Source organism: Gopherus flavomarginatus, chromosome 4 (genome assembly GCF_025201925.1).
Source record: "Gopherus flavomarginatus isolate rGopFla2 chromosome 4, rGopFla2.mat.asm, whole genome shotgun sequence".
NCBI classification, from domain to species: domain Eukaryota; kingdom Metazoa; phylum Chordata; order Testudines; family Testudinidae; genus Gopherus; species Gopherus flavomarginatus.
In genome coordinates this window covers 125,768,280-125,794,898 of record NC_066620.1, presented here as the reverse complement: position 1 = coordinate 125,794,898, position 26,619 = coordinate 125,768,280, and the positions used below count along the sequence as shown (strand labels likewise).

General features: G+C 42.6%; 1 protein-coding gene across 2 annotated transcripts in view; it reads right to left on the bottom strand.

Annotated features, from left to right (window-relative positions):
* CEP85L (centrosomal protein 85 like) overlaps positions 1-20,605 on the bottom strand; it is a 175,103-nt gene extending 154,498 nt beyond the window's left edge. For both annotated transcript variants that reach the window (XM_050949566.1, XM_050949567.1), the window contains exon 1: positions 20,512-20,605. In XM_050949566.1, the coding sequence (XP_050805523.1) occupies positions 20,512-20,575 (64 nt within the window). In that variant the 5' untranslated portion in view covers positions 20,576-20,605. The remainder of the gene's footprint in view (positions 1-20,511) is intronic.
* Between the last annotated feature and the right edge of the window lie 6,014 nt (positions 20,606-26,619).

Below are 26,619 nucleotides of genomic sequence, written 5' to 3'. Positions count from 1 at the left end.
GTGGTTCTGGGTAAATGTCGTCACTCATTCCTTCATCCGGGAAAGCAACGGCAGACAATCATTTCACGCCCTTTTTCTCTGGATTGCCCTGGCGGACGCCATAGCACGGCAACCATGGAGCCCGTTCAGCTTTTTTTTTTTTTTTTCTGTCACCGTATGTGTACTGGATGCCGCTGACAGAGGCGATACTGCAGCGCTACACAGCAGCATTCATTTGCCTTTGCATGATAGCAGAGAGGGTTATCAGTCGTTCTGTACCATCTGCTGCGCCATTGTAAATTGGCAATGAGATGACGGTTATCTGTCGTTATGTACCGTCTGCTGCTGTCATGGGTGCCCCTGGCTGAGGTCGGCCAGGGGCGCAAAGACAAAAATGGGAATGACCCATATGGTATCTAAAAATAGAGTCAGTCCTGCCTAGAATATGGGGCAAGTGTACTAGAGAACTGGTGTATCAGAGAAACAGAAAGCACATCCGCTCCATGTCAGATCCCGCAGAAATGATGAGCTGCATCGCATTCTAGGGAGTGTCCCCGCAGCAACCCCACCCGTTGCTTCCCTCGTCCCCAAACCTTCCTGGGCTACCGTGGCAGTGTCCCCCCCATTTGTGTCATGAAGTAATAAAGAATGCAGGAATAAAACACTGACTTGTTACTGAGATAAAATGGGGGGGATGCAGCCTCCAGCTGCTATGATAGTCCAGGCAGGACATTAAGCTGTGCCGGGGAGAGGAGCCCAGCATCCCCCTGCTATGATAGTCCTGGTAGTACAGAATCTTTTCTTTACACATGAAAGGGAGGGGGCTGATGGAGCTCAGCCCCCAGTTGCTATGATGAGGACAGTTACCAGTCAGTCATTCTGTACCATCTACTGGGAATGACCGGGAATCATTCCTATTTTTACCCAGATACCCCGCCCAGCCTCACCTGAGGCCAGCCAGGAGCACTCACGGGCTGATTATGACGACGGATAGCAGTCATATTGTACCGTCTGCCACCAGGGAGGGGAGAGGAGTGGATACTGCTCTTCACTGCCACAGCATCGCGTCTACCAGCAGCATTCAGTAGACATAGGGTGACACTGGAAAAAACAGAAGTCAAGAAACGATTTTTTTCCCTTTTCTTTCACGGAGGAGGAGGGGGTACATTGACGAGCTATACCCTGAGCCGCCCTCAACAATGTGTTTGACCCTATAGGCATTGGGAGCTCAGCCAAGAATGCAAATACTTTTCGGAGACTGCTGGGGACTGTGGGATAGCTGGAGTCCTCAGTACTCCCTCCCTCTCTCCATGAGCATCCATTTGATTCTTTGGCTTTCCGTTACACTTGTCACACAGCACTGTGCTGTGGACTCTATCATGGCCTGGAGATTTTTTTCAAATGCTTTGGCATTTCATCCTCTGTAACGGAGCTCTGATAGAACAGATTCGTCTCCCCATACAGCAATCAGATCCAGTATCTCCCATAGGGTCCATGCTGGAGCTCTTTTTGGATTTGGGACTGCATGGCCACTCGTGCTGATCAGAGCTCCACGCTGGGCAAACAGGAAATGAAATTCAAAAGTTCGTGGGGTTCTTCCCGTTTACCTGGCCAGTGCATCCGAGTTCGGATTGCTGTCCAGAGCAGTCACAATGGTGCACTGTGGGATACCGCCCGGAGGCCAATACCGTTCATTTGCAGCCACACTAACCTTAATCCGAAATGGTAATACCGATTTTAGCGCTACTCCTCTTGTTGGGGAGGAGTACAGAAACCGATTTAAAGAGCCCTTTATATCGATATAAAGGGCCTTGTAGTGTGGACGGGTATAGTGTTAAATCGGTTTAACACTGCTAAAATCAGTTTAAATGTGTAGTGTAGACCAGGCCAAAGATATAGCTCCTCTCTTTATTCTTTCAGCAATAGCGACAAATAATCTCAGAGACTTTGTAAAGAGTCTTGTCTGGCACAAACAGAAGGCCAAGGTACATCCAGAGAATTAAGCTTGATTTTTTTAGTGCTAAGGTGGGGTCTTGAGTAGAAAACTGAGAAGCGAACCAATCTGGTTAAGGTGAAATTCAGAAGACACCTTGGGGATTAATTCGGGATGCAGTCTCAAAGAGACTTTGTCTCTATGAAAGCCTGCGCCTAGTGGATTTGCCCCAACCTGCCTAGCCTCCTAATGAAGGTCATAACCTTAAGGAAGGCCACCTTCCTAGAGAGGTGTAGGTGAGAACAGGAAGCCAAACAATAGCCTCATGAGTGCAGAGGGGACAAGGTTCAGATACGGATCAATTTAGAAACTGGAGGGTATCTCCTTCTGATGTCCTTCCAGAGCTTCATAGTCATGGGATGGGTAAAGACTGAGCAGCCCTCAACAGAGAGATGGAACGCATCAATAGCTGCCCAGTGTATCTTACAGAACTGATTGAAGACTTTGGGTCTGTCTGAAAGAAGATATTCCAGGATGAATGGGATTTCCCAAGGTCTCAAGAGATAAGCAGTGCTGCTAACACCAGGAGAACTGCTTGCATTTGGCTGTATAGCATTTCTATGTAGAGGGTTTTCTGCTGCTGTTAAGAAAAGACTGAATGTCCTGGGAGCAGGTTCTTTCTATGCTCGTCGTCTATCCAAAAATACACTATGCAGTATAATTTGTTACAAGTCTTTCTATAGAGAAACAGAAAGAGAAACCATATAAAATTAAGCTTGGACGGATGATGCAGCTGGTTTGTAGCATAAGTGACCAAGTTGGGATGGCAGTGTGAGATTAGCTAAATATCTTAACTACTCATTTCCAGCTTTACTGATGTTTCAGGTTCTAGAAACTATTTGTATGTGGATTTTTGTTTTAGAAAAGATTGCTGCTTCTTTGGTTCTTGCACAACGAGGTAGTGGAATCAGCATTCAAAAAACTTTTCTTTAAATAAGATTCGTTTGGGAATGTCCACTTTTTCACCGTAATATTTATGTTACATGTACAGAGTCGCTGTTTCCAGTTTTTGCTGACAATACTATCAATACCATCAAGCGGCCAATACTGCACTAAAACTGGCCTGTGCAGTTTAAAACATTCGTAATAGCAGAGCTCCCAACATGCACAGTTTGAGGACTGAAGGTTAAGAACTCCACTTCAAATAAGGCAAGCAGGAAATAAGCACATCTTCAGAAAGGTACTGGCAGGTATCTCCTATCCTACAGGTCTTAGATGGTCAGCAACCATGGAGAAGCCTCTCCTACATATATTTATAGTCTGCAAGTTGTGAGCTCCCCTCCTACATGTCTTTTAAGGTGACAGGATTTCAGCAGAGAAGTTCTTATCTTGTTCCTAAGGAGGTGTGCAGAAGTAGAGCTCATTCAACAAGAGCAGTCATATAAATTAACAGATTACATGTGCAAGTTAAGAAAATATACAAAAAGAAATACAATAAGACCTGTGCCCTTCTAAGTATACTTCAGAACAGGTGTGCATAACTTTTCAGGTGTGAGAAATGTCTATAAAAACACCGTTCATAGATAAAACAGATTAATATTATTCTAAAGCCAAAAAAGGTTAGCAAGTCAGTAAAACAGTGTTCCAAGCAACTTGCAATTTGCCTCAAAACTGATAAGATATTGTTTATTCCTCTCAAATTAAAGGGGGTTGAAAATTATTAGGGAAGCACTACTTCACTTCCAACTATGGAAACAGTACATTTCTGCACAACACTAAATGCCAATTTGGTGAAGAAGCAATGGCAGATCCATATAGAATATTAATGCAACTTTATAAACAATCCATTGCAGGATTCCGGTGGGATCCCAGACCGCAAGAGAAAAGCTCTTGTGGTTTACTATGGCACCAGAAACCCTATATTCCGTTAATTGTTTCCTTATAACTCACTGGCAGACATCTATTATGATTTATAGACCTGGTCAAACTCACAATGCAATGAGTGGCAAAACTTCCATTAACTTCAGCACAATCAGGAGCAAAATGTCTTACACATAGCAAAATATGACCTTGTAAAACAACAAAAAGGATAGATGTATTAGCTATAATAGAATCAAACGCTGCAGGTTAATAACAGTCCTCAATTCCTACAGATCTCAACTGAATTTGAAGGTGCTGATCATATTGCAGGATAAAGAAATTTGGTTATAAAGCTTCTTCAAGGACTGTGTCTTTTAATGTGTTTGTACAGCACCAATCACAGAGAGTGCACATGTACCGATATGTAACAGCTGTAGAAATCAGAGCAGTGAAATAGGCTATTACTTCAATTAGTGGAAACTGACTTTTATGACTTTGAAACCAGGTCTCTCATATTCACAAGACAGACAATTGATTTACACCATCCCATACACATTCTATAATAGCTTTAAAAGGAACGAACATAAAATTTTTCTTCTGAGAAACCCCATCTCTAAACAGAAGTGTATACAAAACAGAGAGGAGTGGAGGGACACTCTGTCGACAGTTTTAATAAGATCCCTTTGGCCAAATCATGCCACCTCCCTTATGCTGTACATTGAGAGGTCCTCTATGCACAGATTTCCCCTCGCCCATGCAGCAGGGTAGACTTGGAGGCCTCTGCAACACTATTCCTTCCTTGGACAGTCCAGGGTCCACTTCAGGGGGTAGGAGATGTACTCGAAGCCACCATCATCCCTACCCACTCCGCAGAAGCTAGCACAGATCTAGGCTTTAATAACCTTTCCAAGCATGTCCCTGATGGCCACCATAGACAAGGAGGAGCCCACAGTTATTCAGCTCCTAAAAGAGAAAACTGGAGGAAGGAAGAGCCTGCTAGGATCTGAAGTTGCTGCGGAAGTACAGGGTCTACATGCAGATGGCCCTGACCTACCCCGGATCTCTGGTCATACTTCAGGTTAGGGAGCGACTTCTCATCTCACTGCCCGCAACAGGGAGATGTGGGAAAATCTTTGCAAAGAGTCTGTGAAATCTCTGCAAAGTCCCTTCCTGAAGCTTTGTGTGTGGAAGGAAATATTTAGTCCCTCTTTTTTACTGCATTTGCTGTCTTTTTTTTTTTTTTACAGTTTTTGTTCCTCCCTTTTATGATTCTCTTCCCCTCTTTCTCTCTCTCTCACATACACACACAATTGATCTTTACACCATTAGCAGCAGACAAGCATTATAGATTTATATATGAAGAGCTAAACAGAATTCTTCTACATTAAGTCACCATCAGGCAAGAGGGAAATTGACTAAAAGTCACATGGATTACTTAGATTACCTCTGTGGTTAGCTTCATTAATAAAGCACTACTGAGCCACAGTGTTACTTCAGCTGCTGTAGTCTGTCTGCTTTCAAAGGTTTTTCTATGCTTATGATGGATAAATGATCAGGAAGCATGGGAACTGTGGTTTATGCATGTCAGGTGACCACCAATACATGGCAAAGTCCCTATGTTCATGCACTCTGGAAAACGCATTAGGGCAGGCTTCAAGCAATAAACATTCAGCAATGGTAACTACATTTTTATTTCAACACATTTATTTTATTTAACAAGGCTTCCACAGTTCTTCAATTAGGATTTTTTTTTTTTTAATCTCCTTCCTCTGAAAGATCAGGGATGGCCATAGCTGGAGATGGGACACTGGAAGAGAAAGGCCAGGTTCATGAGGTGCTACTGAACAGTTTCTCTGTCAGTGCTTGGCTGACTGGTTCTTGTTCATATGCTCAGGGTTTAACGGATCATCATATGCGGGGCTGTGAAGGAATTTTCCCCAGGTCAGATTGGCACTGTCCTTAGCAGGTTTTTGCCTTCTTCTGCAGCTTGTGGGTACGAGTCACTTGCCAGGATTATCTGGTCTCTCTCACTTAATCATTTGCCTGCTATTGCAGGGACCTCAGGCACTGCTGAATCTCAGTCCCTCCTATTCTCTGTCTGCGGTACACAATAGAATAGTCTAGTTTCCTGCAAGCTAAAATACTGGGGTCTAATTTTGGTTGTTTGGTTTTATGTGCAGGTGCTAGTGGCCTGTACTATAATGTAGGTCAACTAGATGATCTGGTGATCCCTTCTGGGCTTATACTCTAAAACAGAGGTGGGCAAACTTTGTGGCCCGAGGGCCACATCTGGGTGGAGAACTTGCATACAGGGCCATGAATGTGGGGCAGGGGTGTGGGAGAGAGTGTGGAGTGTTGGAGGGGATGTGGTATGCAGGAAGGGACTGAGGGCAAGGGGTTGGGGCGTGGGAAGGGTGCGGCAGGGGGCTGGGGTGCAGCAGGGGGCTCAAAGCAGGGGATTGGGGTGCAGAAGAAGTGGTTCACGGTGTGGGGTGCCACTTACCTTGAGCGGCTCCAGGGTGGCGGCAGCATGCAGCGGGGCTAAGGCAGGCTCCCTGCCTGCCCTGGCCCTGCGCCGCTCCCGGAACCGGCTGGCACCATGTCCCTGCAGCCCCTGTGGGGGGGTGGGGGTGCCAAAGGGCTCCACGCTGCCCTTGCCTGCAGGTATCTCCCCCTAAACTCTCATTGGCCATGGTTCCCCGTTCCCAGCCAATGGGAGATACGGGGGGCAGTGTCTGCAGGCAACGGCAGTGCGTGGAGCCTTCTGCCACCCCCTCCCCCCAGGAGCGCAGGGACGTGGTGCCGCCGCTTCCAGGAGTGGTAATCCAAGGGCCAGATCCAAAACCCTGATGGGCCAGACCCGGCCCGCAGGCCATATTTTGCCCACCCCTGCTCTAAAAGATAAATAAGAAGGAGAAAAAATGGATAAATAGTAAATCAGATGAAGGGAAAGAAAAACCAGAAAGACAGAGGAGTGGGAAAGGGAAGACTATTGAGACAAGAGAGGATAACTTTTATTTATTTTAGCATGGAGCTTACAGAGTTGTAGATAGAGGAAAGACAGCTCTCTTTATAAACCCCTTTTACAACTGGAAGAACTTTGTAGGGAAACTAGCAATTTTACCCATGCAGACTGATAACACGCTGCCCTCTGTATGAAAAAGGCCCGTATCTGAGTTACATACGATATATCGGTAAAATAAACAAACATTCACACATTAATGTATTCTACTTCCCAGTTTTCTGATCATGTAATAGGCGACCCTCCCATAATGCAAGCAAGTGAGTAGAGAGGAGAATGATGTGAGAAGGGAGGGAAGAATGACAAGGTAGAGGAGAGTGAGAAACCCAGGAGAGTGAGGAATCCAGGAGAATGGAGGGTGAAAGAGCATGAAGTCTCATCTAACTGAACTCCCTGACTTGCAGCTCAAAATCACAACTCAACTAGAACAGTATTTTAGACTAATTACATTTAATATTATAACCCAGTTACTATAAATTCATGTAATTTCTTCTGTATTTGGTGACACGAATAATCTACATAAAAACTTAACTCTCGTGTTATGTTGTCTCAAACTCTTTAATGCAATTACGCCGTATTGCATACAGATGGCTACAGGTACAGTATTCTTTACATATCCCCAGAGGCTATTTCCAAATGTATAACTCTCTTTGTTATAACACGGAACATCTGATTATGAACTCTCACACATTATGAAGATTTTAAGCTATTAGTATTTCCAGGGAAGAGAAAAACCCTCCGGGGAGAAGAGAGGAGTAATACAAAATACAACAGTTTAATCTTAAAATAGCATCCAAGACAGAGTCATCATTTATATGGCTCTGTAAATGTATAAGTCACTGTACAATACTAGGTCACTGACAAGTTTTCAAGTCCTTTTTGGCAGAGATTAGATCAATCTAAAGGCACAAGCACAGACAAACAGAACAAAGACGACAGGCAAAGATTATATGAAGACATTTGATTCAAATTTGTGAGATGTCACATTCTAGCTTACAACCAAGTCTTTTTTTTTTCCCCAATCTATTCACACACACACCCTTGAAATAAAGTGCAATATTTTAAACTTTTATTTACTTATTAGTTTCTCCACTGAGGGTTACTCACCACTGAAACAGTTTACTAAGGCAGCAGTAGATTTACCTTACATGGAAATTTTTAAAATCAAGACAAGATGCTCTTCAAAAAAGATGTGCTTTACTGCAAACAGGAATTAATGAAGGGAAGTCCTATAGCCAGTGTTACGCAGAATGACAGACCAGACAATCACAGTGTCCCTTCTGGCCTTATAATCTATGAATATATATACCACATACACACACACACACACACACACACACACACACACACACTTACTTAACTATAAAGATTTACTATCAACCTAGCAATCACAGGTAAAATCCTAGCCCCACTGAAGTCTATGAGAATTCTGCCATTTACTTTAGTAGAGCCAAGATTTTACCTCACTTGCTAATAATATTTATGAGTTCCTTTCTTTCTTCCAGATACAGCCTATTAGCACACAGCAAAATTCAGAAACGTAGACTACAGATGTTTTTTATTTTACATTTGGCACAAAAGACTCCATAAATTACCTCATGCCTGCTATGCTGGCTCGCTTCCTTGTCTTCATATTCAATGTACTCTTTACCCCCCTGTTCCACTTTTGCTCTCAATTCAATCTGATTACTGCAGACAGGGAGTCGCCCTTTTAAATTCAGGGAGCCTATCAATTAAAAGTTGCTTTACCTCTCTTTTGACAGCATTAATAATAAAATCTTTTATAGATTTGGTTTTACACTGTATTTGTGTACACTTCCTACACTGGGCCCTCTGGGTATGCAGCCAATTGCTGAAGTCGAACAAGACATATTGTACATGAACAGCTGAATCCCTTCCCCAGCATCAGAAGACCACTCAGACCCCCAAGTCAGTGTCCAAATTTAGCCCTTTCCCAGGGATTGGCTTTGTTGATAACTCAAAGACAGCACCACAACATAAACCTGTGCCGAAGTGTCTTCTCGTAGCCTGGCCATTCCTAGGGTTTCCCCTCCAGAGCCTCCTCTGTCCTAGCACCCTAATTCCTTCTCTTTAAAGAGCCAGTCCCACCTCCCTATATACAGGGTGGGGCTAATCATCATGTTTACTACAAGTCAGTCAATAAAACTTCAGTAGTTTTATAGAAGGTTCTCACACTTGCTAACAGAGCGAATCACAAAAGAACTCTTGCTACCCTGGTGCACTGGATTTGGGGAAATGAGAATAAAGACACCCCTCTTCTTCATTATAAGCAAAGGTATATAAATAACCTTGACTGTAAAGAACAGCCATGTAAAAAATGGGATGTAGGGAGGTGTATTACAATTGGTCAATAACTTTCAAAAATCTGGTATTTCCATTGAAACATGAAAGAATTTCCACATTTTTCAACTAGTGGTGATATGCACTATACACAAAGAGGGGTCCACTTAAAGATCTACCACAGCCAATGTCTAAAAGTCTCAGGACCATGACTGTTCAAGAGGAAGGTCCAGTACCTCTCATCATAGATAGGATCTAAAAGTGGGACTCCACACTTCCATATCTGAATGCAAGGGACAAAATCCTGGCTCCATTCAAGTCACTTGGAGCTTTGAGATTGACTTGAATGGGGCCAGGATTTCACTCTATAATTTTAACACAGCACCAATTTTCTTTACACTTGCTATGTACATTTGGAATGAAATCCTTTCCTCAGCACTTAGCCAAAGTGAGAAAGCCACTAGGGAATTTCAAAGGGGAAAAAGAGACATGCATGAAGAAATACTCCCAAGCTACAGAGTAGGAACAGAATTATTTCAGGACTCCCACTCCAACCCAATAACTGAAGTATTCGCTGTGGGCGAGTCCTGACAGGCAATAAAAGAGTTTATTTTTTTAAACACATTAGCTTAACAGGATTGAACAGCCCTGTTAAGACATAGGGGAAAACTAGGCTACAACACAGCCAGCTAACTGCTCCAAAACACGTTAGCAGCACCTTCCCTGGGCATTCCAATTGTGTTCAACGAAGATGATTTAAACACACACACTTTTTGTTTGTCATGACAGGACCTGGGACTCAACAGCTCCACTCCAATCCACTGCATGCCAGCATCCTGGAAGCTCCCATGGAGCCGGAATAAACTTTCAGTTTTCCTTTGAATAACAGCGTCAAAGGGCTTGCTTACTTTTGATGGCAAATATTCCCCTTAGTCCCACCTGACCCCACCCAGGGTACTCTCCAGGCTACCAACAGCTACTTCTGTTCTTCTTCCTTCTCAACTGTTTAATGGTTTTATATACAGTAAAATCTTCTATATGATTTAATGATGATTCTTCTGATACAACGACCATACCAAGCCCTTGTTCTATTTACATCAAAAGGAGCTGTGCATGAAGATACAGAACATCATGAATATAAGTGTTAGCCCCATTTTCCATATCACTTTTGCTAGAAAAGATTGTTTTTTTAAATAAAGGGGTAAATCTAACCACCTTGTGCGAGGTCATCCCTTTGAGCTTCTACCCACAGATGCTTTCATCCTTTGATTAACAGGAGTCATAGAATTCTGTATAAAGTTAAGTCTCTTTTGCATTAATTCTCAACTATAAAACAAGTCTCCTAAGGATCAGGATTGTTCATACATATGGATAACTTTGTTGCAGAGCAGGAATCCAAGAAGAGCTGCCATTTTTAAAGAAAACCAATCTTGAAAAGTTGCCCAATTTACCCAGAAACATATTTGAAAAAAAGTTGCAGCTTCCAACACCATCTGGACATGCCATATCGCAAAAAGAGTAAACCAGACACCAAAAACTGGATAACTTATGATAAAAATCTAAGACAAGGTTTCTGAGTGACTCAGGAATGATTCTTGCTTGGATACTGCATGTTAAGACTCTCTGATGAATTAAAAGCTGAAAATTATGTTTGTCCCAATAAGCAAAAAGGATTTTTGTTACATAGATTATATCTATGTATATTATATATAAGAACTGTTAAAGGCATTGAACAAAATGCTTCTTTATAAGCCTATCCACAAGCTTCTATGCCTTATAAATGAATTTGGATTTGGAAATTTCATGGCCTCTGTCACTAAATGTGCAGAAGGAGAGCATGTGCTCAGCCACTCCATGACTGGCTAGTTTTCAGAGATACACACGGTTTTGGGAATTACACGGACAGCTGCAGAAGAGAAAGTGATTAACACCACCAGCCACTCTTCTTTCTCTAGTAACTTCCCAGCTCTCTACTACCTGCTGTACAGCCCCTTAGAAAATCCTTCTCTTGACCATGACACTAGTGCACTCAGTCTTTAGCCTGCCTTTTCTCAGCTAAGGGTTTGTAAAAGCAGTCTCCCCTTATCACTTTAACCCCCATTCATACAATCAGGGCTTTGGAGTGGAGCCCAGAACTGGAGCGGAGCCCGGAACTGGAGCGTGGAGGAGCTCCAGAGCAGCGGAGCTGCAGGTTTTTGCCTGGAACTGGAGGGGAGCCGGAGCACAGCTCCAAAGCCCTGCATACAATACTATTCTGGACGAATTCAAATCTGCCAGTGCCACTGAAGCTGTCCTACTCCCTGGAGTTAACATCATGATCCTTCTTCCTACTGCTCCTCTCTCCTTATTCTCCTTGTCCTCCATGTGGGAGTCTGCAGCTGAATATCTACTTCCTGAAGTCACCAGATGGACTGTAGTGGTGAACCAAATCGGTGTGAAGAGGCTATTCGAAAGACTCATGTAGTTTTAAGATTTGATTCATCCTCCCTCTTGCTGCAGGAGTTTTTGCACCAGGTGAAACCTGAGGGACTAATGCACCTTAACGAGGGAAATTCTTCCCAGGGGAGGACAGGTAGCATATGCACTATTGCCCTTTCTACACTTTCCACATACTTGCCACATGGCAGCAGAGGTCAAAGGGGAATGACATCAGGAAGAGGCCATCATCTCCCAGGTCATGCCTCTGGGGGCTACTCAATCGACAAATGCTGGAAAATCAGTAGGATGCCGAATACTCTGGCAGCAGAACCAGCTGACAGACAACCAGCTATTTTGGAGAATGCTAACTTGGATCCCAAATCCTTAGATCCTTCTACCTAAACTTCCACAGGCAGCTCTGCAGGGAAATTAATTGTCAGGTGCAGCAGAGCAAATGGCCAGGACCCATACAAGGTTGGTCACAGCTCTAAGTATATTTGCATGAATTCTTCAACCCCTACTTCTGAGCCTCTATAGGTTCCAATGACTGAGTGGCTGAGCAAATGCTTTGTAGCTCTGCCTGTGCCAGTCTAACCATCCTCAAATTAGCCAGGCCAGCAAAAATCTCCCCCACAGGAAAGTAAGAGACCTCTACACTCCTTTACATTAGGTTCTGCATATTTTCTAATAACTTATCAGAGGTTCTCAAACTGTGGTCCGTGGACGAGCTCCATTCAGGTGACCCACACAAAGTTCCCGCTAAAGTGCGTGCCTGGATGGCCGCACACGAGAAAATGAAGGGCCATCCACCTAATTAGTTGAGCTGCGCAGGCATGGCTCCACTAATTAGGTGCCTGGACCCTGGAGAAGACGCACATGTAAAGTGAGGTGGTGGCCTTGGGGAGAATAGCGACTAGGTGGGAGGGGACAGTGGGGGGAGAAGAAGAGGCAGAGGGGAATTTAGGACATGCAGGGCTATGGCGGCCAGAGAAAAAAAGAGGCAACTTTCTCCAGCTCCAGGGCTGCAGTTGCTGGGGAGAGATGGCCCTCTTTCCTAGCTTCAGCTCCGTGGTTGCTGTAGCAGGGGAGATTCCCCAGCTGGGGCTGGGAAGGAGGGGTTCTCGCCCTCTCTCCCTCCCACAACATGTGTAAGAGTTTTAGTGTAAACTTTCAGTTCACAGCGCAGTTGTGTGTCACTGAACACTTTACAACAAAGGGCAGAGTGCAAAAAAATGCTTCTTAACTACAGCTGTACAAAGTGGGCCACCATAAGAATTAACAAGTGGTTTTAACTCCTCCACTGTTAAGCCTCAAGCAGGTTGCAAGGCAGAGGCAGGCTTCTAAAGAATGTGGAAGGCAGAACAGTTGATACTGGAGACAAGTGTAGAACTATTCCTCTTCCTATAATAACCTATCCACAACACACATACTCTGCTCCCAACAATGGCAGCACAACCATTTGTTCCTACAACGTCAAGTCCTTCCAGAACCATTAGATTTACAAATCTTTTTCACTTGTGCTTTCTATCAAGATAGGGGTCTGCCAAACACAGTGATAACCTAAGCTTTATCCATACTATTGAAAAAAAAAGAGTGGACTTTTAACACACTAGCTTACTCACGTTAAATGTTACTATCCCAATACAGACAAGGTAAGTGCAGCTTTAACATGTACTAGCTGACTGAGGAAAATCTTAAGGTATCACTAAGGGTTTGCTTTCACCGGCTAACAGCTGTCAAAACTACAGCTTGCCTAGTCTATTCCATGATTTTAACACGCTAGTAGGCAACATGAGTTAATAAACACCTGTTTAAACACATACATACAGATTTTTCTTACTGTAGACATAGCCGCCCAGGGCAAACCATTAATATATAGTTCTGATTTGTACAGTGAGATAACTTCACTGTATTATAATTTAACCCAACGCTTCTGAGCAGAATATTTTAAAGAGTCATTTTAGATACGTATTTTGTAAAAATATACAGGGTTACAAAACAATGTAGTCCATTGTCAGATCAGGAGTTCTGAGTGTGAGTATACAATTGAAAAGATTGCAGCCTTCCTTAAACACCACTGAGTAACAATATGACTGCTCTTCTACTTTTGCATTTTGTAGACCCATCAATTCTTTGCACTCAACCTCTTAAGACATTAGTGTTTTGTAGTACGAAATCCCTTGAATATATACAGCTTTAAAATTAATGTTTTGAAAAGCTATAGCTTGGAGGAGAGATGTAAGGAGTTAACAGTAACTACCATTCCAACAAGGAATCTCAGTTTACTTCATTATTACTGAGGGAGAGTAAAGAGATCGCCTCAATGTCCATTCCCATAATTGTCATACTGAGTTTGTGAACGCCGATAATCACTCATTCTGTACTATAGCAACCTGATTTGTGTGTGTCTGGCATAAATATGTATATGATGCCCACTCTATAGGGCGACATTAACTCACCATTTATTGACCAGCACGCAAAGATAAGCCCGCCTCCTTGCAGGCTTAGAGGACCATCACATCCTTAGTAGCTGAACCTGAATTACTGATGAGCAAAACTTGTTACAGAAATGAAATTACTGAATCTTTTCCCCCAACCCAGCCCCCCTCCCCCGAACCCCAAAAGAACTAAGTTTTTCCAAGTACTTCTCTCTTTTCGGTACAAACTAAGCACCTAAGTTTCATTAATGCCACTAGGCAGTTGTGTTCAGAAAGTTAACACCAGGAAAGCTCACAATGAGTTGCAACCTTATCACAATTTTAATTATGACATCACTAACTAGGCTGTCTAACTTTTACGCATGTTAGCTTATATATATGGTTTAAGTAAGAGAAACTTCAGGGATTTGTGGATATGAACTAATCACATTCCTAATGTATTACATGTCACAAGACTTAGGAAGTTGTTTCTATATAATGTTAATTACACCCTTAGGAGCTTCCTTATTTCAAGTTTGTTGAGCAGGTGGCCAAACCTTCCTCAGACACGCAGACCCATGGCCGCAATAGTCCAGTTTTGGTTACTGAACTACAGTATGAACACAGATGGTCCCATTTATTTAAGGTAAACAAACATATTACAAATAAATCATTAGGCAGTTGTCTAAATTCCTGCAATCATTTATATCATACTGAACACACACAGTCTGAGTGAATGATTGTTTGTCTGGTGGATACTGTTGATTCAGATGAACATTTTCACAGCCTGAAGTGTGTCATTAATTGCCTATGCAATTCAAGCAATAGTCAGGACGACTGGGCTTGAGGCTGGGAGTCAGTTTCAGAACTCCCTGTGTGGTCTTCAGCAAGTTATAAACTCTTGCATCTCAGTTTATGCCTCTGTAAAATAAAGAGAAATTACTTATCTAACTCAGGAGGTTTTTATGAGCAATAATGTTTGCAAAGGGGTCTGAAAGTGACCTACTCAAATTCTAAAAATTATTATTAGATTTTCAAACAATAGACACGTGTTAACAGAGCTTAGACTGACTTTAGCTTGGCAGCAGTATTTGCCATGGTGTAAATGTTTACCATTTAATCCTTGGCTATAAAGAGGCACATAGGTTTGTTTACAGATTTGTGCACAAGTTAATGCCTACTTTCATTGCAGAATGCAAAATTCCCTTAAACCGCAGAATGAAAACAATTTGGAAACAAAACATGATGTGAGTAAAGACTTCAAAAACAGCTAGACTTTCAACATTTTCCAAAGAATTCTGGGTATTTGTGTTGTGTATCACTGCAGTTTACCTATAAAGACAATTACTTTACTGGTTTCGGAAAATAAATATGAAAGAAAACAGAATAAATTTTATCTATGCTATACCTGAACATTTAATACACACAGGGCCAAATTACTCCTTCGTGTACACTCCAGGAACTGATCTGGCCCATTGTGTTTTAAGAAAATTAAAATGAATTTATATATCTTTCACAGAAAAAAAAAAATCTCATGATCCAGTTATATAACTAGTGATAGTGTTCCACACTCTGTATCTAATTTTTTTAAGTAGACCATGAGATTTTTCACGAAAAAAGGGGATGGTATTAGCCATCAACGTACTTTACTGAAAAAAGAATTTTTCCACGGATGTAGAATATGCTTCTAACAAAATATTATGTTTTCCTGGATAAACTATTCTGATCAATTTAATGTGAAAACCTACTGTGTGTGTCAACCAATCAAAATGCAATAACAGCTGGTCAATAATGTTGCAGTCTTCAACTCTACTGCACCAATATGCAACAGACAAAAAGATATAAAAATCTATACCAATCACTTGGTCCAAGAGAGATATGTAACTGGAGGGGAGAGGGGCACATTGTCATAAGACAAGAATCTCCAGCTTTGAAAATAATGCCTTAACTTTCGTTCGCCAGTAGGAGACCATTATCTTATGACACCATACTGTTTCAACAGTCTCAGTTTTATTCCTTGTACCAACACAAACAGTATCAGATCTGCTAACAGCAAAGTACATTGGCATTCATCATCAATGTTGAATCAGAATGGCTGTGCACCTCTAACTACACTCCTTTCATTTGCTACCCTATACTATTTATGGACACCCTTAACTGCAGCAGTTTCTTCAGTCTGTGTTCGAAATATTTTTTTCAGAGATCAGAACTCAAAGGTTGCACTTGACCTTTATCTTCTCTTCGTTTTCTAACTAACCATGCATGTCATTCTGTGTTGTGCCAAACTATACATTTGCTTTTAAAAACTGCATTTCATATAATAGAAGAGAGCCAAAGTCCCTTTTTATTCAACTCAGATTATTCCAAAAGCACAACATGGGGGGTGGGGGGGGAAGAGGAGGATGGAAATCAGACAGTGAAGTAATTTATAGAATATTGCAGAGACAGTTGCGATAAAGATTATCGGAACTGAGATTTGCTGAACAAACGTAAGTAAACCCTTCATCTATTCATGAACTAAGGGATACTGGACGGTTGATTCAAACACAGAAACGGAACATTCAGTTTAAGTTTAACCTAAACCAAATGACTTCCCAGTGCAGACACAATGGGTATGTCTATAATGCAATGTAAGCATAGGGTGAATAGAACTCAAGTTAGCAGACCCTGGGTTTGCTAACCTAGGGCTTGAACATTTTACACTCATTTGTAACCCCGGGTTAGGAATTGTTGAACTCTGGGTCTCCAACCTGGGGCTCCAGCATCTACACTGCATTATGCAGCCCCGAGTCCAACCACCCATATTCCAGATTTCCTAGCTGCCTCCCCAAATGAGGCTGCCCTAGCCCTTGGTTCGTGGCGCAGCGTGGGAAAACTTGACTGTTCAGTGGACAATGAAATTTTTCTTCTTTTGTATGGCTTGGATAGGTAGCCATGACTACAAATGTCTATCTAAGTCTGATAGCCAGCACATTGCCACAGCAGTGAACTGGTGAATGTCCTTCAGGCCCTCGGCAAACAAACGAAGGGGAGACTCAGATATGATGTGCTCCATCATTTGTGCCTGGTGACCACAGTCACATACAGGTGTTTGCCTCATTTTCCATTTAAAGAGGATTTGTCCACATCTCCCATGAGATGTCCTGATGCAATTCAAGCTGCACCAGTCTTTCTGACATAAATCAAAATCTGGTGGTACCTCAACAGGATCAACAACAAGCTGTTTGTTTTGAGCAGTCAAAATGCTCCATGTAACCCTCCATTGAGTCTCAGCATCAAAGGTGGGTGTAAGGGTCTTGATACAGTTCCATAGAGGGTTGCGGGATTTTAATCTCGTCTTTGGCAGGTTCTGCAGGTCACTGTGCAGCAGGATCCTCGCACTTGCATTAAGAAAGCAAGATGTCTGAACAGCTTTTCTAATCTGTAGAGGCTAGATGTGAGATAGGACTGGGAGCCAGCCAACTGGAGCCAATTTGAGCATCACTGACACTATGTGCATACTATTATTGAGCTGAGTGTAAAGGAGCTTAGTGTGACTGCTGAGAGACCACACTGGCGCACAATATTCAGCTGCAGAATATACCGACCTCCCAGTGAAGGTAGTACGGTAGTAACGATTATACTTTATACCTCAAACCGCCCTTTTCAGGACCAAAAAAGAACAGTTGGCCAGTCCTCCAAGTATATCAATTTAATGTAGAAGGGATGTCCTGGGAAAAAGGACAATGAAATCCAGCCTGTGAGATAGTGGAATACTTTTGGCAGACTCTCAAAGCACGAGTCTCTACTGCTTTGAACCCTGGATCACAGCTTCATTCAGGCTCAGAACCTTCACCCTCGGGGGATCCTGAGACTGAGCCCTGGGTTAGCACAATTTGTGTATAGACAGAAGGGGGGGGTTAAGTCTGAGCCCGAATTTGAATTCTGGGATTAGACTGCAGTGTTCACATAGCCAGTAAGGGCCTGATCCAAAGCCCACTGAAGTGAATGGAAAAAGACTCCCATTAACAGGAATATGTTTTGTATCTGGCCCTAAGTTTAGTGATCATAACAACCGATGTTATACACTGCCCAAGTTCAGTTATTTGTACCACCGGATTTCAAATAATTATGGCCATCTTCTCAAAGCTGCCAAGTTCCTGCAGTTCCAAAGGAATCCACAGGTACTCAGCCCTTCCAAAATTTAGGCCCTGGGCTCTTTTCTCTTTTAATTTTATGTAGAATATGACAACTTTTCCTATCAAAAGAATAGATAACTAGACAAAAGAATAACTAAGCCTTATAAAAGCAGCAAAGAATCCTGTGGCATCTTATAGACTAACAGACGTTTTGGAGAATGAGCTTTCGTGGGTGAATACCCACTTCTTCCGCGAAAGCTCATGCTCCAAAACATCTGTTAGTCTATAAGGTGCCACTGGATCTGTAAAAGCAGCAAAGAATCCGGACTAACATGGCTACCCCTCTGATACTAAGCCTTATAACTAATCTTTTACAACTACATTATATATAGTTTTAAAAAATTAATAATTCTTGCTACCAGTAAAAAATAACAGCATTTTATTTCATATTACTGTGAGCACACATTGGACTATTTGTGAAGGTTCAGAGCTGCTAGAAATATCTTATATTTTCAAATAAAAACATGTCAGCTCAAAAGCAAACAATATTGCCATTTAACCATGCCAACTATTTATATACCATTTAAGGAAAGAGACAGATGTTTTGCAACAATGCAGCAATTCCTAAATTAAACTATATATCTCAATTTCAAAACTAACACAGTAAGCTGATTTCAATGAAATTACTTGCAAATTACACCAATGTAGAAGAAAGCAGAATTTATCCCTTTGACACTTTGACAATGATGTATTAATCTAGACTAGGGAGCAAAATCATGAGGATTTTACTTGAGAAGGAACTGCACGATTTTGCTCCCCCTTCTAGAAAACTGTCTAAAGCGCTCTGCAGTCAGTCCATTTATTTTATTTGCCCGTAGATAGAGGACCCAATCCTGAAAGCCCTTGCTCCCATGAGCTGTACTATTCATAAGATCGATACACTACAAAATCATCTCTAAAAATTCAATTCTAAATATTAATCAGCCTGAAAAAGTCTTGCCAATTGCAGAAACTCAGAATTCAAATGCAGGCCAGAAACAGTTATGAAAGTGACATTAAAATTAAAGGTCCAAAACAATGTTAAAAAAAATGGCTAAAATGTTGGTTGCAGTCTAAATTTGAAACAAGAACCATGCATACAGGCAACGATATCTATCGTTTAGGTCCTTCATCCTCTAGGGTGAATGAAGGAAAAGCAGATTATTTAGATAAGATCAACTTTTGTCATCACCTCTATGTTCCAGCTAACTAAATAGAAAATGACACAAAAAAAGGAGTATTTGAAAACTACATTTGTATAAACTATAACAGTTAGTTCTCCTGCAACCGTAGGCAGTTTATATTTATATCCCTAAATCCAGCTAATTAGAGATATAAAATAACTACCAATGTTGCAAAAGAATGATAGTATTTTCAAGTGCCGGACAGCCATATACAGTGTGTTCCCAGCACTGTGACCAAACTGTTCCACTTTAATAAAAAAAATGGGTACTTAACTGGATACAACACAGTGTCATTTCAGCCATCACCGCAACAAGAATCAAGGGGATCACACAGTGCATTGTTTAATTACCAACAGAGATATACAACACATCTAAACACAATGAGACAGCTTCTTCTCTGGTGTAAATCCACTGATTTCAAGAAAACTGGCCTTCCCTTATTCTCATCCTTTTACAATCTAAAAAACACTTGAAATTGAATTACACCAGGGATGAATTTGGCCAAGATACCATATATCCTGAAAAGTTACACTACCGAAAAAAACAACAGAGGTATCACTATGTTTCCAGTCACTGTACCAGTGCTGCCTCAATTATACTCACTGACTAAAGATTCATTAACTAGATCTTTTCTTGCCATGTGCAAAAGAAGTACAGATGTGCAATAAAGACTCTTCCTCAAACCCCAAACTTGTCTCTCTCCCTTTTCAGCAAAACTAGTGAAGTATCTGGTGGGAAGAGGGGTTTTTTTTAGTCGCAGATTTAAAAGCAATTATGATCAGCCCTAAATATAGCCCCGAGCTAATTGCATTTCCTCGGCTCAAATGGCTCCCTTAAATGCCCCTCTACACAGAGCAGCCTGTCTGCAAACGCACCACCAGAAATTAGTTGCACTGACCTGCCACCTCCCCAAAACTATTATTCTCCCCTCCACCCCCATCCTTTGCAACTGTTTTTGAAGCACAACCGAACCGATTGGTTGTGGGGCCGGGTCTGCCCCAAAGCCAGCCTTGGGGCACGGAGACCAATCTCCCGGCCATCTGTTTAACCCGGGAGAGGGGAGAGACGGAGACGTGCCTGGCGGGTACTGGCTGCTCTCTGCAAACCCGGCGCGGTGCCCAGAAGTCACCAGGCAGCGCGGGGTACCCGCTAGGCAGGGGCCGCCCAGGGTGGAGGAAGGGTCCGGGCGAGAGGGAAGGTGGCAGGCAGAGATGGATGCGCGGCCGAGCGGGCTCCTTACCGGCTTTGTAGCTGCGCAAGCCGCCGCCGTCCCCGAGCTCAGGGAGGATCCTGCTGCCCCACATGGTGCCGGGGCCCCGAGCCCAGCAGCACCGCGAGCTTCCCCGCCTTGCGCCGCGGGGCCCGGCCAGCAGCGAGCGGACGCGGCCGGGCAAGCGGAGCTAAGGCGCCGGCGCCGCGGCCGGGGGGCTACTGGGCTGCTCTCGCCGCGCTGCCTCCCCGCTCCGGCCCGGGGGCAGCCGCGGCCATGGCGCGGGCAGGGGTCGAGCTCTCGCCGCCTTCTCGCGGGGCGCAGCAGCGGGGACAAAACTTGCTTTATGCCGGGGCCGCCTCCTCCTGCGCGGCCGGCAGCGGGGCGGAGCCAGGGGCGGGAGCCCCGCAGATGCTGCTGCTTCTCGGGCGCGGAGCCGCTTGCATAACCCGGCCCAGGGGGAGGGGGCGCAGGCGGAGCAGCCCAGCGGCCGCGGGGAGGGTGGCAGGGGAGGGAGTCCTGTGATCATCGACCGGGGCGGGGAGGGGCTATGCCCCACCCCGCCGTCCCATATACGTACCTGCCTATCTAGATTTCCACCACAGGGTACACGCTGTAGCCACTCAGCTATGCCTTATCTCCTCTCTGCCCCCTCGCCCCTGTCCAGTCCTGCATTTCGTATCTACAGCCTGGGAGCCTTCAAACCCCATCTGCGTTTCAGGGAGTGGGTGCCTTTTTATTTTTTACAAGGCCTCAAACTTAATTCACCTTACAGGACAAAGAGAACTGGAAAACTCCAGGACTGTATATTCCCAGTCCTTCCTCTGCACTCCCCAAACATTTCCACTGCCTTCTGCCCCCAAAGATCTCATCTATATTCCTCACTTAGTTCATATAGGATCAGGGAGAATTAAAAGGACAGCCACATGGGTGAAATCTAAATATAGGGGGATCTGAAAACCAATTCTTTCCTGTATCTTCTCAAACAAGTTACCAAGAAGAATCTTGCCAGGTGCATGGAGAGAGTAGTAGTATGAACTTGGGATGATACTGGGAGAAGCTGATGACGAATTTGCAGTGTGAAGGTGCACCAATGTATCAGACATTCCCAAAGCTGCTTCTTGCCTTTGCCTTAAGCCCCCTTCCACCAACAGCCAATACAGGCAGACTTGTAACCCCTCCAAAAAGTCCACCGTAACTAGCTACTGACCAGCACAAAGCAGAGGAGCCTACATCTCCTCCCTACTATGTAATGTATATAAATAACAATAAATGTACAGAAAAAGGATTTGTGTTATGATGACAGAACCTACCTTGGGTTTACTCCCAAGCTTGCACTAGAAAGACATTTAAGCTGCCAAATGAAAGAGAGCTACAACATTATACCTATTTCAGAGAACTGGAAGGGACCCCAAAAGGTCATCTAGTTCAGCCCCCTTCCTCCACTAGCAGGACCAAGTACTGATTTTGCCCCAGATCCCCAAGTGGCCCCTTCAAAAACTGAACTCACAGCTGTGAATTTAGGAGGCCAATGCTCAAACCACTGAGCTATCACTGAATCCAATCCCAGCCCACTTAGAAGAGTTTATGATACTAATACATGATTACCATATACTTTTCAGTTTCAAATACCAGAAGAAAAAAAGATGAAGACCAATAAGAATTGCAACTAATTTAGATTTATTTAAAGAACACTAAAAAGGCCACCACAAGAATCACTAAGTGCCCTAACAATTAATTACTTACAATCACAAATAACGACCATCCAGCAGGAAAAAAATGCAAATAATGAATTTGCTCTGCCAGAAATAAATCAAAAAATGAAAACAGCCACATCCTCAGAACACAGCTTCTGCCTACCCCCAAACCCCTGTCAAATGGCTTCACAACTGGCTGGCATATTCATTACATTGTTGTTGGTCTGCAGAAGGTGTTAGAATAACTGTCTCAGTGGGCCCTTCTTTAAATGTGCTTCTGGAAAAAATTCAACCTGACCTCCATCAGAAATACACGTCAATAAACAAGGATGCAGAGATAGCGGTTGAGAAAAAGTATTTAGCTAACACCCAGTATACATACTTTATTGGACCCACCCTCACAACAGTAGACCACTACAATCCAGACAATAGAAGTGAGGGATTCAGACACTGTGCCCTGTGATGAACACAGTATACATGCATAGTAGCCTAAACAGAGGGTCAGATGGAACACTACAGTATGTGTTCACTGGAAACATTCAAGCAAGCAACAAACCCTGTGCTCATGTAACTTCTTGCTGATCCCATGCATTGTGTTTGTTTTTTTAAATAGTAGCTGATTAACACAAATTATCTTTTATTTTCTTATTTTAACTCATTATGGGGAATCTAATGGTTATAGATTGGACTTTAGCAAAAACACATTAATTTATCTATTTGGTGTTTGTAATGCACGTATCACAAAATAGTTTTTAAGCACTGGTTCTAGGTAGAGGCTTCTGGGCAAGCGTACATTGGCTAAAAAACAACAGATAGAATCACAGAAATGTAAGACTGAAAGAGACCTTGTTAGGTCACCTACTCCAGTCCCTTGCACTGAGGCAGGTCTAAGTATTATCTAGACCCTCCCTGACAGGTCTTTATCTAACCCATTCTCTAAAATCGCCACAATCTCCTTAGGTAGTTTTGTTCTAGTACTTAACTACCCTAATAGTTAGGGAGTTTTTCCTCATGTCGTAATTGCAAAATCTTTCATGTTGCAATTTAAGCCCATTACCTGTTGTCTGTCCTCAGTGGTTAAGGAAAACAATTTATCATCACCCTCCTCTTTATGACAGCATTTTATGCACTTGAAGACTGTTATGTCCCCCCGCCGTCTTCTCTTCTCCAGACTAAACAACCTATTTTTTAAAATTTTTCCTCATAGGTCATATTTTGTAGACCTTTAATCCCCTTTTTTGTTGCTCTCCTTTGGACTTTCTCCAATTTGTCCACATCTTTCCTAAACAGTCCACATCTTTCCCAGAACTGGACACAGAATTCCAGGCCTTAACACTTCTGAGTTGACTGGAAAAATTACTTCTCGTGTCTTGCTTACAACACTCTTATTAATATATCCCAGAATGATTTTCAGGTTTTTTGCAAGAGTATTATATTGGTGATTCATATTTTGTTGTGATAACCCCCAGATCCTTTTCTGCAGTACTCTCTATGCCATTATCCAAATCATTTAAAATGCAAATACTAAAATTGGCAAATGTCTAACCCTTTGTTCAGGCTCTCAAATAAGTCCGGTCTCCTTCTTATACACAGAGTGGGGTCATTCACATGAGATGTTAAAAAAGGTCTTATCTACTCAAAGATCCCATAGTTCTTTGCCTAAGTGTAGGCATTTACCCCAATATCCTTTCCATAATATCTCATTTCCTGTCCAGCTTGTGCTGTTGTGCAGTGACCTGGTTTGTGTCTGAAATGACTATATGTATATGCTGATAGGCTAAATCCTCCAGACCTTTTTAAGTCAAAATCTACCACAGATCAGGATGTATAGTTCCCAAAACCTACCTCACTTCTTGCACAGAGGAACCACACTGGTCACTTTTCTCCACAGCATAGAAGGTACCCAGCAAAGGACAGGATTTTCTCTTTACTGAATACTTCTCACTAGCCAGTCTTATTATCACTAAGATTTCAAAGCGCAGTACTTATAACTTGAACCACAAGTATGAATACTTCAGCCTTCTTAAAACATCCTCAAAATAAATTGGTTAACAAATACAAATCCTATAGACAGGCCCAGTTTGAGTTTAGCCAAAACAAGGCAGCTGACTATGACAAGCAAAATTGGGACTATAATATTCTGTGCTGCTTCACAACCATGACTGGATTTATCTCACCAGGCACAGGGGCTGTACACATACACCCAACTATATCATTATACTGTGTTGATGCTGACTTGCTTGTTAAATTTAGCCAGGACATGAGTGTGTTTATTAAAAGTAGACTTGATCTCTGAGTTGGTTGCAGAGCTGACTCTCCAGTATTCTACTTTTAACACATTGCCTAAGAGTTCTAATTGGGAAAAAAAACTTTCTGATCAATTTGCTTCACAAACTGTGGCCAGATAATTTAAGATAAATATGAGAGAGAGAGAGAGAGAGAGATCAAACTACTAACTTCAAGGAATTATTTAATTAAAAGGACATAAAACAAGAATGGAAAAATTTATGTCATTTCACTGCAAGTGTCAGTAAACTATTGCTAAATTACCAAAGGGAAACATGGATCAATCCATATGAATATTAAATGTATTTCTGTGATGTCACAGGAAATCAAGATAAAATTCAGCTGTATGAAAGATTAAGCTCTTGAGGAATGTGATGGGGTGTACTTGGCCTTTGCGGCCCCACAGTTCTACTACACTCCACCCCAGGAAGCACCAAAGTGACAGGAAAGGAGCAACAAAGGTGGGTCTTCCAGGCCTGCCTAGTGAGGCCTCATGGAAGCAACCAATCAGAGTTCACAGGCTCTGATAACAGGTGCTACAGGAGAGTTCCTCTTTAGCCAAAAGAGCTTGAGGGCTTGTTTCTATTTTATCTTAGCTGAGTTTGCAGGGAGAGAGAGGACGTAAGAACCTCAGCCTTGAGTTAGGGGTAAAACTAAAAAAGGCCTGGTAGGAAGAGTCCCAGCAAAGCAGCAGCAATGAAATGAAAGTGAGTTGGGCATAGCTGCTGTTTATATGGTCCCTAGCCTGAAACCTGGAGTAGTAAGCAAGCCTGTGTCCCCTTGCTGGCTACCGTGGCATAAACCCCAAGAAGGAGACAGAACTTATTGGAGAGCCTGAACAAAGGGTTGAATTTAAAGGGCTCAGAGCAGGGCTGAAGACCCTAGCAAGGGCATCAGAATGGTTCATTTATTGGATTTTTTACTACCCCAGAAGGAGTTCATTTGGACTTTGTGACTTGGCTGGAGGGCCAAGCCATGGAATACCCTCCACGGTCAGCTGGCAGACTGCAGGGTATGCTGGGAAGTGACAAAAGGACGGTGGTATTCCACCCTGCTGTGAAGAGATGCTTAAGAGGTGAGTGTCCCCATTACAAAGAAGCATAGAAAAAACATTATTAAAAGTTGTAAGTGGAAATAATGCTACTTAAACAGTAGGGAGGTAATCCCAACAATTCTAGGCATTATAGAGCTCTCAGTTTTAAATTGTTTGAATGGGCTTTTTCACTCAGACATCCCAAATAAGGAGGCCTGAGTAAATCAGTGCACAGTGAAATGAAGGAATCATAATTCTTCCAATTAATATGTATTGGTAGATACAGAAAAGATTTGATGGTTTCCTGTATCACTTATCGAAAGGTCAAAAGTTAAGTTCTCTTCACCGCTATTGGCCTCTTTCCAGCAAGTGATGGATTTCCTTAGGCAGATCTAATAAAAATCTAGAGCATGGGAGGAGCATCCTTAGTTTTGAAGAACAGATTCATATGGCAAGTATATTAAGGTGAAAAAAATGGATGATCAAATAATACTTTGTTTTGTGTTTTTTGCTTAAATTCTTTATTAATTCTTCTACATCTTCCTCCTTTTTAACTCTCTCCTAGTCGTTAACCTCTCCAGATGATTGGACATACAGTTATAAAATTAACAGTTTTGTAGATATGCTCCCTGATGTGAACTTGACAATGAGAAAGCTACGGTGACTAAACAGAAAATTGCAACTTTAAGAAGCTACAAGAAATAGTAACAGAGAAGCAATAAGAGAATGTAAGGGCCAGTTATGCACAACATTCCTATCTGCAGACTGTTTCAATGGGCCCTCCATCAGGACAACTCATTCATGGAAGCCCTTGTTGAAAACTTCACTGGAGTTATGTTACTTGAGCCTTTCATAATATTGTCCCTGCTGGAATGCATTCCCAGCAGTCACCATGTCATGGCCTTTACTTAGCACAAAGTATTGGGGGGAGGGAGGGAGAGAAAGGCACAAATAAGAAGCAGACATAACTGCAGTAAGCGATCATTTTTCACGTATACAATTAACTATCTTCCACTGTTAGATACAAGGACAATGATGTGAATCCACAAAATATTGATCCTAATCTAAGCAATTAGGAAAAACGAGATACAATTCCCAATGTATCAGGGATTTTGGTCAAGA